General features: G+C 34.9%; 1 protein-coding gene across 2 annotated transcripts in view; it reads left to right on the forward strand.

The window, feature by feature from the left end:
• Positions 1–13,016, forward strand: part of LOC145663026 (ubiquitin-conjugating enzyme E2 J1-like) — a 29,131-nt gene extending 16,115 nt beyond the window's left edge. For both annotated transcript variants that reach the window (XM_081729162.1, XM_081729160.1), the window contains exons 5-6: positions 4,427–4,556; positions 7,627–13,016. In XM_081729162.1, coding sequence (XP_081585288.1) covers positions 4,427–4,556; positions 7,627–7,995 — 499 coding nt within the window. In that variant the 3' untranslated portion in view covers positions 7,996–13,016. The remainder of the gene's footprint in view (positions 1–4,426; positions 4,557–7,626) is intronic.
• Positions 13,017–13,219: the final 203 nt, after the last annotated feature.

A 13,219-nucleotide genomic window follows, 5' to 3' on the forward strand; every position in this document is an offset into this window, starting at 1 on the left:
AAATCAAATATATATTTTATGGAGATACGTATCTTCCGGAAATTTTGAACCCATTAGGAAAATTCTTCTGTTCGGAAATTTTGGCAATACCCGGAAAATATAATTGAAAAACTAAAACTATGTTATTTTCTGTAACGTGTCTGCAACTACCGCAGAATTTGGATAAGCTCTCTTATTTTCTTAAGTGGTTAAACCGAGAATGGTAGTCAGATTACACTTCTGCACAATACCGATAAAGTTCGAAGACAGTAAAAGTTAGTGCGATGAAATGTGAGGTGGATTAACAGCTGAGATTACGATCTTCTTCTTCTAGTCAAATCACAGTATGTTACCTGAGATGATAAGTTATAATTTTGAATCTAAAGAGTGGGTATGTGCCAGTACCGTTAGATAGTGAAGTTAAATGAAATCCACTGTTCATTAGCAAAGTCTGTGATCATTAATAGTGGTTGATGTCACTATCAGTGGGAAAGTCACAACATATGCATTTAGCCCTAGCAAAATTTAAATTTTGACTATTCAGAACGATGCTGCAGTGTTTTCAAAACTACAATTAATTCAAGGGCGTAACCTGTTCTATAGGTGTAGACTAAAATTTGGTCGGAATCATCATTTGGCACTGAAAGCAATTAGATGCAAGTCAAATGCACTTTTATCCTTCTGCGCAACATTTTTTAGTTTTCTGTTTCAACCCGTGAGGGAAGGTAAGCTGTGAATATAAACATTATTACAATTTTATTTCTAAGAAAGGATTTTCAGACTCCCTCAGTATCTGTTCTACGTACCGGGTACATGACACTGGAACAAAATTATTAGTGGTTCGGAACACGAATCTTACGAACTCTCTCTTGTGAGTGAGCTCCTTTGTGTCTAAGCGGTTAGCGTACGTGCCTTTGGCGTGGGAAACCCGGGTTCGATTCCCGGCGAAAGTTCATGTGGTTCAGGTTCCACGTTAATCAGTAGGTCCGCCTCATATAGCTTCACTGCTGAAAGGGATGTTAAACTCAAACTCAGCTCTCTTATGTTAGTAACAAAGTAATAATTTCAACTCTCCTTCAGTTCACTGCTTTAACATTTGCATTAGATATTCGCCCTCCGTGAGAAGGCTCTCTTTATGGCCACGGCAGCCTGGTAAAACTAGAGGATTTGAGGCGAGGGAGTTATGTTCCGTCTCCTCTTTTCTTGAAAAGAGTTTCAAAAGAAAAACAATAATTTAAACGGAGTTACATAAATGTCTTCTAATTTAATTAGTACGAATGTAAATTGTAATTCATCCACCTTGGAGAATTATGCTGAAAGGATATTACTTTCTCTGCTAGAAGAAGTTCAGTCAAAGAGGTGGGAGGTTCTAAGAAGTGGCTTATTCTTTTAACTCCTTCTTTAGAGTTTGGCAAAGCATATTAAATATAAAATAAAAATAAATTTCAATGGTTCTCTTACGAGTAATGCTTTATACAATTATATCACTAGTGCAAAGAAAGAGAATAAAAGAAAAAATAGTCTGTGGTTGCAGCTACTGGAGTAATTTAATGTAAAAGTCGCTTTCAACAGAACTTAGTTCAGTTCCAGAAAATTAGTTCTCTTCTTACTGCACTGATGCTGAAAGTCTGTCGACTTCTCTTCTTACTGCACTGATGCTAAAGGTATGTCGTTATCTACCTGTTAGCCTATTGTATGCATACTGAGGTAATTGACATTTGGAAGCTGCAACGTAAGTCATTGTGTATTTAACGTATAATGGTTTAGGATGGATTTGCAACGTTTATCAGAATAGAAATCTTGCATGATTTTCTCCTTAGCTATAATTAAACCAAATAATCCTGTTGTAATGAATTTGCATAAGCAACGATAAGAATAAAATACATGATTATGATTATGTTAAAATATAATATTTGGTCTAGGAATTAATTCGTGCGGTTGGTACGCACACATTGAAGCTGTAGTACAAACACAAAATACATAAATACCTTAAGAAAAATATTGTCCATCGCTAGCCACCACTTTCGCCCATCTGTCAGGCAATGTACGGATTCCGTGGCGAAAGAAGTCCTCATCCTTGGAAGCGATCCAGTCAGAGACCCATGTTTCGATATCTTCTGAAGAAGTAAACCGCTGTCCAATCAAATCGTTGTTCATGCAATCGAACAAGTAGTAGTCCGAAGGAGCAACGTCTGGTGAATACGGCGGGTGGGGTAAAACTTCCCATCCGACATTTTCTAAATAGGTTTTGACCGGTTTTGCGACAAGTGGGCGAGCGTTATCATGTTGAACAATAAGTTTATCATGTCTGTTCTCCCATTCTGGTCGTGTTCTGGCCACAGCTTGCTTCAAACGCATTAATTGTCGTCGATAACGTTCTCCATTCATAGTTTCACCCGGTTGCAGCAGCTCATAGTACACCACACCTTTCATATCCCACCATATGCACAGCATAACCTTTGCTCAGTGAATATCTCGTTTTGGTTGTGATGGACCTGGTTCACCTGGTTTCACCCAGGCCTTTTTTCGTTTAGGGTTCTCGTAATGGATCCACTTCTCATCACCCGTAATAATTCGATGCAGGAACCCCTTTCTGCTCTGTCGTTGAAGCAGCAATTCGCAAATGGTTTTCGTCTTTCAACGTCTCTGTCTTTCAATTCATGTGGAACCCAATGTGACATCTTTTGAATCATTCCCATGGCTTTCAAGCGTTTGGAGACTGTTGTTTGATCAACGCCTAATGCTGCTGCAAGTTGTTCCTGCGTTTGACACGAATCCTGCTCGAGCAATGCTGTCAATTCTTCGTCTTGAAATTTTTTTGGCTGTCCAGCTCGCTCTTGGTCTGCCAAGCCGAAATCACCACTTCTAAACCGTGCAAACCACTTCTGACACGTTCGCTCAGCTAGAGCATGGTCACCATACACTTCCACCAAAATACGATGACTTTCAGTCGCACTTTTCTGCATGTTAAAGTAATGCAGCAGGACACCCCGCAAAAACACTTTATCAGGCACAAATTGCGCCATGTTCACTTAACTACAAACTGGTGTTGTTGACGCTTTAATCCACTGCCCTATACTACGAACGATACGCGATGACAGGGGTTTGCAACACATGTGTGGATACACGGAACTGTGGGACGCTCCGTTCGTTGCGCCATCTCTTGTCCACCCGCACGAATTAATTCCTAGACCAAATATAATTAATGGATTAAAGAAATTGAGTCTACTTGGAATAGTAAAAGATATATTGGGAATGGTCAATTCTGGATTTTTCCGAAATCCGGAAAGTAAATTTTACAGATTCCGGAAAATTTTGGCCATCCCTATATATATATATATATATATATATATATATATATATATATATATATATATATATATATATATTTGAAAGATGAAATGCTTAAAATACTAACTGAAATTACACTTAATTGATGCTTCAAGATGCTTTAAGTAAGAATAATAAACCTAAGCTATCAAGTACAAAATACATACACATGTAAACAATGTCACTTCATTTGCATGCTCATGAATATATTAATAACAGGAAGGCTGTCAAAGTTACTAACATATTTACTTATAACTTTCATATGCATTGACATTTACATTTAGCTAACTCCTTAATTTCTGTTTCAGCTAAGAAGAAATACTAACCACACTATTGGAACATCATATACTACTCTAGTACATATGTATCCACCTGAACTCTAAGCTTATAACTACTTAGTAAGAATATTTATCTTGTTGAATCTCCTGGAGCTAACTAGAACTGCTCTTCTATTCTTCTGCTTCATTCTTTTTCCTGGTACATCTGTGAACTCTAGAATATCTGAAAGAATATATTGAATATATATATATATAAAAAAATTGATTGTAATGAGAAAAATTACGATGATTTAAACTAAGTTTGTTGAAATAACGTAATATATTAACTATCTGTTTTGATCGAAATCCTGATTTGCAAGCATTTGTTTGTTACTGTTTCGATTATATATTGATCTTTTTAATTTAATTTGTAATGATTATAAGCACTTACTTACCGTTCATGTCCCCGAGCCGTTTTTCTTCTTTCATACCCTTGAAGATCCTCTTAAATCAAAGCACTTGGACACGTTAAATAATTTTCTAGGTCACAGGCCGATAAATTCGCCTATCCCCACGGTAAGCGTCGGTAGCACAACTTGTGATTTTCATGTTGATATACGTTGCAAACAAGTAGTGAGCGTTAACGGTCGCGTTGCAAGCTCTAATGAAGAAATTAATCCAAACGTTCAAATCTTGTTAGATATGAATGCGTTGATCTCTTCTTTCTGTTTGTCAAAATATGGTTCTTCGCTAAAGTAATCTGTGAGAAAAGGAAACGTTTTCGAGATACTTAAAATTGAAGAAGGTTTAGGAAGAATTTTCTTACCTGTGTCTAATTTAGCATTATTTTATTTTAATAGATCTCAGGACTGGGAATGCGCGAGCTGTGGAAAGATTGTTGCTCTGCTGGCTAAACCAAAGAGTCAATCATTGGCATCGGAAACTCATGCAGAGGAACCAACGTGTGTTGCTAAATTGGATAATGTTGATGTAAGTAGTTGATTGATTTTTATTATTATTATTATTATTATTATTATTATTATTATTATTATTATTATTATTATTATTATTATTCAGTTTTATTTATTGATCTACAGTGAACTCCTGATTAGCTACGTTATGACTAGCAATGAAAATCACTCATAATTAACAGTACATTTTAATTTATCTTTTTAATGAGTAATTAGTGCTGCTATATATTTTGTCCGACAGAGAAAGTAACGTAGTACATAAAGTCATTGACGAAACACAATATAATTTACGGTGTGGAGGACCTACCTGCATAGCATCCGCAGCAACAGATAGTTATTCAATATGTTTACCCTTGACCATCACACACCTGTGCAAACGAGCCGGATATTTATCTATCATCCCACGCACCACTTCCATTGATATGGATGCTGCTGTCTGTACCTAATCTGCTTTCAGAACTTTAGTATTGCGATCAGGTTTAGAGCAGATCTTCTCTAAAATGTTCCACTATCAATGATTCAAAGGGTGAAGAACAGGACTACCTGAAGACGAATCATCATTAGTGATGCAGTGAGACACATTGGAAGCTAACCAGTGTTGTGTCGTTTTTTGCCTTATGCACAGATACGGAATTTTGTTGGAACGTCCACGGCTGCCTAGCAGACAGTGTGGTACTTAAAGGCATTACAACTGTCTAATACATCACTTTTATAGTTGACAGCATATGTGTATTTTAACCAACATGTAATTGATGATAAACGGAATTCAGGAAAAACAGAATGGCTTTTTTGTGCCTCCTTCTTCATATATCCTTATCTTTAATATTTCTGAGCTCCCATTTTCGATGGGAGGAGCTTTTATTCTATTACGTTGTTGCCAACATGACCACACTACAGGGTCTTGTCACTCGGCTCTACTTCATGTGGTAACAGTGGTCAGGTTGAACACATTCTCTGTAACCTCGCTCCTTCTTGTGTTAACTGTAAAGGTTCTCATCCCATTTCGTTTCGAGGTCATGAGTCCTTTAAACTTCTGAAAGGCAATCGTGAATTGATAGTTACTAAGAAAATTTCTGCTTTTGACACGCACAGACAGTTGCAGCTCATCCATTCATTTGCAGTTAGTTTTACTTCTGTAATCGCTGCAACCAAATCCCGAGGTACCTCAGACAGTCGAGGCTCTGCTCAAACTAATTTTGTGACTATCTCTACATGTCTCAACCTACCCAGACTATAGAGATGTAGTACACAAACTAGTTCCAAACTCCATCTGCACGTGCTTCATATGTAGCTTATGCATCCTCATCATCAACTGGTACCGAAGAGCATCGAAAACAGAAATCCAAGTTTGATTCTCATATCAAATCGGTTAAGACTTCTAGTTCTTTACGGGAGACCTTCCTAAAACAACCCCGATATTTAGCTCCCAACCCATGACCACCTTCGAGGATCGCTCTTGGTCATAAGAAGGCTAAATCTAGTTCACCTGGCAGGCTTCAGCATAATGATTCCTCTCTTTCTGATGATATATTTTGTATTACCATGATCATTGTACTGTAGTTGAGAACAAGAAAAATCCAAACCTCATTCTTCCCGACCTTAACATCCTTTTGTTCTTGATGGATTAATTCTGATGGAATTAAATGTGTTTTCCACCCATTCTTCTGTCGTTTCTTGTTTTACTCTCTTTAGGCATAATCAAGTTCCCGATGGCCGTGCTACAGGAGAAACGGCAATTGGTGTCTTGAACACTTTCCATTCCTCACTTCTGCATCTTCAAAGTAATTTGCAAGTTGTTGCTGTTTGAGTTTTTCTCCCAGCAACCAATTATCTTTTGCAATATTTACGTTACTCATCATAATCACTTTACAATGGATGATCTGGAACAACTTAATCGCCACACGACCTGTAGTTCTTGGTGATTTTAATGCATACCGTCACTTGTGGGGTTCACCTCAGACAGAGGCTCGGGGTCGAGAAATTACTACCTTCCTTGACATTGTTTTATCTTTTACTTAATGATGGCAGTCCTGCACACTTTACCATGCCACAGGAACTTTCTCGCACTTGGACGTTTCCAATTGTACTCCCAATTAAGAGTTCCTCCCCTGGAGTTTATTTCGACTTGTGTAGTAGTGAGCATTTTCCCATAATCATTCGTGGTCTATCTGGTGTGCCTAAACCTCATCAATTGCAATTTTCGTCTTGTGAATTGAGGTCAGTCCTCCCCTTTTGACGATGTTCCCCATCTCTCTATTGATGAGCGTGCTACATTATTTCGGCAAAGTTTACTGGCAGCTGTTGATTTTTCTATTCCTTCTCCTCGCGGATCACATCATTGCCGAGTTCCGTGATAGTGTGATGAATTTCAGGGGACTATTTTTGGTCGGGGACTTTCGATACACTTATTGGAGCGAAGCAGGTATTTACTCAACTTAGGCGTTCGGTTATCGGGATACTCCTCTGATGCTCGAACCGTTCTTTACAAAGTTTGACATGCGCACTGAATGTCGTAAGGGGTCGCATGTTCCGATCGGACATTCCATTGAGGAATATCATCGAAAAACTGGATATCTAAGAGACTTGAACCGTTATTCACTAAATTTTACACAGTGATTCGAGAGTGCGCACTTAAATGTTGTAAGAGGTCGCATATCTCGATTGTACATACAGTTGAGGAATAATCACCGAAAAATAGAATGCCCATAGACTTAACATTGGAGTACCATTTGGCGTACGAGTTTCCATTGTAAACAATGGAAGCTAGAATTTTCAGCGTTAGAAATAGTAACGAGCAAAGCTCTTTAATCGACTTTTGCATTCGTTTGACCGGATACTCCTCCGAAATGCCTGGATCGTTCTTAACCAAACTTTTTGACATGATGATTTGAGAGCTCACGCTGAGTGTCATTAGGGGCTGCGTGTCCCGATTGAGGAATAATTACCAAAAGATGGGAATAATCCACGAATTTCGATCGCTTCCTAATTTGCAATTACTGTATATCTAGTTATATGTCCTTTGTTCCATGAACTAGGACGAACTACTACTATATTTTTCTGTACGAGTAAGTTTGAAATTTCTGTTGCAGGATAAACCAACAAAAAAAGAGAACGTTGAGAAAGAGGAAGCTCAGTCAGTTGGTGTTAATCTACCTCAGCCTGTAGTTAATACTTCTGACACTGCAAGAGTCTCAGATACTAATCCATTGGTTGAACCAGTTGAGGACCTTGTTGAAGCTCATGACGTTACCGTGTCACCAAATGAAGATGCACTACTAGGTATTCGACATAGGCAACTAAACGAGGCTCTTCGAGAACATTCAGTAGCTGCACAAGTCCAGTCAGCAGTTCACAATGCTCCAGAGGGTGTGAGTGGTAATAATCAAAGTAATATACTGATATTTATACTTGTGTGTGCAATATTATTATTATTATATAGAAGAATTTTTCTGTTATGATGGTATCGTGTGTCAACTGGATATTTTCTTGCAGTGAGTGTTAAATTGATTGTGTCGACTGAGTATTATGTGGAGAGCTGTCAGTGAATTGAATATATATTATAAAACAAGAGTTAAAGATCACATGCTCTTGTTGCGTGTGTCCTTCAGGTATATTCAGATCGTTATTGTTTGAAAAATTTAGTGTAAATTAAAATAAATTTTAATACGTGATTGAAATATTCGTTTCGATTACTTTATAAATGAATTTGTTAAGTGTGGATATGTATATAAAAAAAAAAGAGTTTGAGAAGTTACAAACACACACATATTAAGAAATGTTTCTTTTCATGTATTAAAAAGTGTTCCTGTTTTATAAATATTTTATACAAAAGTACCAAAGTTAAGATGTTGGTTGTTCCCTCATATTTATGAAGTGTTTGAACTACAAAGCACCAAGAAAATGGTCAGTAATTTGGTATTATATGCAGTTTTTCACTCTTTAAATTATTTGTTAAATATGAAATTAATTTCGTCACAGGTTAATTTGAAATCATTATTATTATATATGAATTTCTGCTGTAAACTCTGAGTAATTCTTCTTCTTTCCAAATTGGTCACAATTGTAATTTTCCCTAGTCATTGAAACTAAGGTGCAAGACCAATATTTTTTTGTGTTCTAGATTGTATATAAATTTGGTGTTCTTTAAGTTATCACCAACAATGATGATGATTGCAGTCCGTATTATGAATTCCTAGCAAATCAATTGAATTCCGAAATTTCAAAAGAGTACAAAACACATTTTTCCGTTCTTGATTTACCAAGGGCATTGTTGCAGGAAATAATGCGTCATTAGGCTTACAAGTGTACAATGAAAATAAAAAAACTAAAGAAATAGTTCAAATACAAGCTAATAATATGTTTAGGTTTATTTCACTATTTGTTACTACAATTATATGCCATCATATATATCTATACATGTATACTTGTATTATTTATTTCGTATATTGCAAAAGAGACCTATAAAATACTAAGTTAATGTAACGTCGCAGCATTATCCATATCCATATGTTTGTGTCTTGGTGGGAAAATTGTTTGTCAGTTTTATAATTTTCGTTTCTTTCTCTCTCTTTTTCTTCCTTTCTCTTCTTTCTTTCTTTCTTACAGGGTGATTTTTAAAAAGGTAAATATACATTGGAAAAAGTTAACTGATTTATGTTAAAATGAATTATTTAGGTTGATAAATCCTTTTACAATATGTATACTTAGGGATATTTGGTAAAGTAAACATAGGTGTCTGCGTTTAAATTGCAAATATTTTAGACTCTTGAACATTTTATGGTAAAATGCACAGAGCCATACTGAAAACTGCCATAATTACATATGATTGTGTAAGAGAAACCTGTAGTATTGTGTACAGATTTTAATCAGAACTTGGTTTCCACTTACGAAAAACAAAAGTGTATCACTAGTCGATAGAATAAAAAAAAGTATTACTTGTATCTACTGTGATAAAAAGTAGTTCAAAGAGGCTTCTGTCTGGAAAGATCCTCATTTAGTGTTTAATTTCGTGGTTTTACTGTTAATTCATTACCATTAGAAAAAGAAATAAATAATAGTTCATGTCCGATTACTTGCAGTGTTCGTTTTAGTGAAAAGAAGTTACAGAACAATGTCATATGAATTTTGTTAACTACTGATGTTAGTGATTACTTATTTATGTGTTCGTGTATGTATGTGTATATGATATCAGCATTTATATGTGTTAACCGGATTCAAAATTCACTACAAGTGCACAACATTTTTTTTCTGGATCAAACCATGTTTAGCATTATTTTATACTTGCATGTTTATTCAAACAACAAAGTAGTTCAGGTACATTCTTGCGCTGATAGACATTCTGAACTGGTTTGGATCAGCAAGTTCGTAAGATAGCCTGCTAAAATGTAGAATTTTTTTGCAGTCCAATTAAAAAGTTAGTTTTATTCTACACAAAACCTGACATTGAAGCACAAATTCTTACGTAAGTCGCATTCTTCTTGTATCAGTGTTCTAATCCAATACAGAGGGACTAAAATATTACAGTAAAACTAATTTCGAAGTGAAAGAGGCTTTTAATGAGTGGGAATAAAATTATAATATAATTCCCAGTGTGAATTGTGATCCTTGGAAACGGTGTTTGAGTAAATTGACTGAATATTATCATAAAATGACACGATTTCAGTAATTATTATGTAACTTCAGTAGTCTGTTCATGTTACATATACAGTACTTGTACAATATGAACAAGAATTTTAATTCATTCAAAAGTTATTTTCAATGAGTTTCATGAATTCAACGTTGTGAGCGGCCTGTCCAAATATACTTTATTTATAAATGTGTGTATGAATAAATAAAAGAAAAAACACCAGTTGAAGTTTGTTCAATATTTAGTTACAGAACGTTTCAGTTGTTACAAAGAATGGAGTTTAGTTATGCTTGACATATTACGTTAAATAGACACATTCTAGTAGGTCTGCAGATAAATTAAACGTAAAGAAAAGATTTATGAACCCTTTTTTTATTTAGTTCTTGGTGGTGCTATAGTTACTGTGATTGGAAACAATATTATTATTTTTTTTTTTTTTTTTTTTTTTTTAAGAAAAGGAATACTGTATAAAATCTTTATTTTATTACATAGCTTTATTATTGTTATCTATGCTATTGCTCTTGTTGATACATTTAATTTCAAATCTAAATGCATTATTAGTAATCATATATGTAAAATGTCGTGTAAAAGTATAATTTGTTACATTTTAAAACTAACCATTGTGAATCTTATGCTTGCTTACAGTGATCCAAACGATAGTTGTACTTTCTGATTCGAAGAATTATTTTAGTTTGTAACAGATTTATTGATAATGTACAGAAAGTACTAACAGTTTATTATCTGTACAGCATTTTTTCCTCCTACTTTCTTTCTTCCTTTCTTTTTTAATTCGTGAATGCCCACCTAACAGGTACATTAATATAATTCTGTTTTTGCAGTGTACCGGAAGAGAAACTATTTGATACCGGTTCGTGCAATTGAAAAGTGTCCCATACAAATGAAATCCTTAAGTTTTAGTTCATTCGGATATGCCCTTTAGATTCAAGGAGACGAATAATTATGAAGAATTGATAGAATAAGCATGTGGGAGGAAATGGGATAACACACGGACATGATGATGTCCAACACAAATTCTCAGGGCTATGTTCGAACCAGGGATTCTGTACCAGAGGTGAGCGCTCGGTCGCTTAGCTACTGTGCCCTCGGAGAAATGTCCAGCGTGAACAATACTAGAGAGAACGTCAATGAGAGAAAGATACACACTCAGATCAAGCAGGATGTTGAAATCGGGAATTTATGGTGATGCGTTCGCCTATGATGAGCTGATGCGTTTTTTTTTTTTTTTTTTTTTTTTTTTTTTTTTTTTTTTTTTTTTTTTTTTTTTTTTTTTTTTTTTTAACGTTAGCTGCCAAAAGTGAATTTTGTTGTTCACCAGTAGATTTCATCAAACGTACGTACTTATATTTTTCTTGTTTTGTTCATATTTTGTAACACAAGATTGAAACATAATCTAAGGCGAGGTATTGAATCCGCGCGCATGAAAGTTGGGGAGTCCGATCGGACCTACGTGTGTGTTTTTTGTTGGGGATAAGTTACAGTTGAACTGGCATCTCTGTTTGATATATATTTGTTCATTGTTATAGGAGCAAGCTAGCTTTGTGTGAAAAGTATGAATGAATTCCTCTTGCTTTTAATGCTGATAAGTAGTTACTTTGTGCAGTAAAAATCGAAGAAGTATGTGCAGGACTTGATCTTATTAGTAATAACAATATAGTGATCCAGACCTTTCTGAAAATTCAGCAAATGATTGGGACTTCATAACACTGGCAAAATAAATTAGAATAAATAATGAATCCATTGTTAAACTTTTAGCATGTCATTGAAAAAGCAATACGTAGGTCCGATTGACCCTACAAAAGCAGCAAATACCTGTTACTTTATATTCAGCGCTCGTAGCGACGTTAATCAGCAACATTTAACAACAAAACTTACAGTGTAAATCTCTCCTATATTGTGTGTGATAGAAACAGTATGGTTCGTTTACACTAGAGACAGCACTTTACAATACAAGTACTCTAACAACTCGACGAATTAGGAATTGTGGGTTCGATCGGACCTACTAGGACATTTTCGTAGACCACTCCAGTAGGTCCGATCGGACCCATATGGCAGCTACCGTGTTAATCGACTAATAAAATAGTCGAAACAAAATCGTAAAAACAAAATATTACACTATGTGATTCTTCACGATAGCTCCAGCAATAAAACTTCGATTTTCCAAATTCTAGGGTTATTTTCAATTGACCACTTCTGTTCATATAGATTTTTAGACATTTTTATTTTTAAAAATTGAAATCTAAATGGGTGGGTGTTTACGTATCTAATCCTTTACACTCCGTTTAATAGTAATGTAATAATATAAGCTCCATAACATTATCGTGAGTATGAATGCGTATGTGTTATGTCCATTTCAATTTGCAAGCATATATAAACATTCTTATTTGTTACTTGAATGAAAATTCAGTTATAGAATTTTTTTTTTTTTTAATTTAAAAAGTAACATTTCACTTTTTTCCCCTCTCTTTGTTAACGGTATACATTCAATGGACTTAAAATATTGTTTGTAAATATCCAAGACTTGATGTGTGATAATTTCCAGGCCAGTATATTTATTGTATTGTACTGTTTATTTATAAGATTCATATAATTAACTTTCCCAACTTCTTGCAATCAGGGTATATTAATATGTTCATTATATAGGATTATGTGCTTTGTAAATCGCTGCAAGCTTGCAAATTATTTTATTATGAGTTCTTGTAATGATGATAGTTAAAGAATATGATTCTGTATCTCCGAGAATATTGAAATACATTTTACACGATATCAGTAATAGTGTTTTATTATGTAATCTAAAGCAAACAAGTTATACGTTGAATAAATGTTTGAAAGTTTTGATGCAGATTTTATCTTCAAAACCTATTCTGACGATTTTCATGAAATTTGGTCAAAATCCTATTTTGGGGAACGAGAAAACGTATTAGTAGGTCTCAACTGTAGAAAAACTTTGTTTCAGGGCACCTCAAATAATTCTTGGAAACTTCAATTCTCATGTAATAATTGCCATTTCAGTTGAATCATTTTCTTGAAATTAGGTG

The sequence above is a fragment of the Thermobia domestica genome, chromosome 10 (assembly GCF_964235325.1).
Source record: "Thermobia domestica chromosome 10, izTheDome1.hap1.1, whole genome shotgun sequence".
NCBI classification, from domain to species: domain Eukaryota; kingdom Metazoa; phylum Arthropoda; class Insecta; order Zygentoma; family Lepismatidae; genus Thermobia; species Thermobia domestica.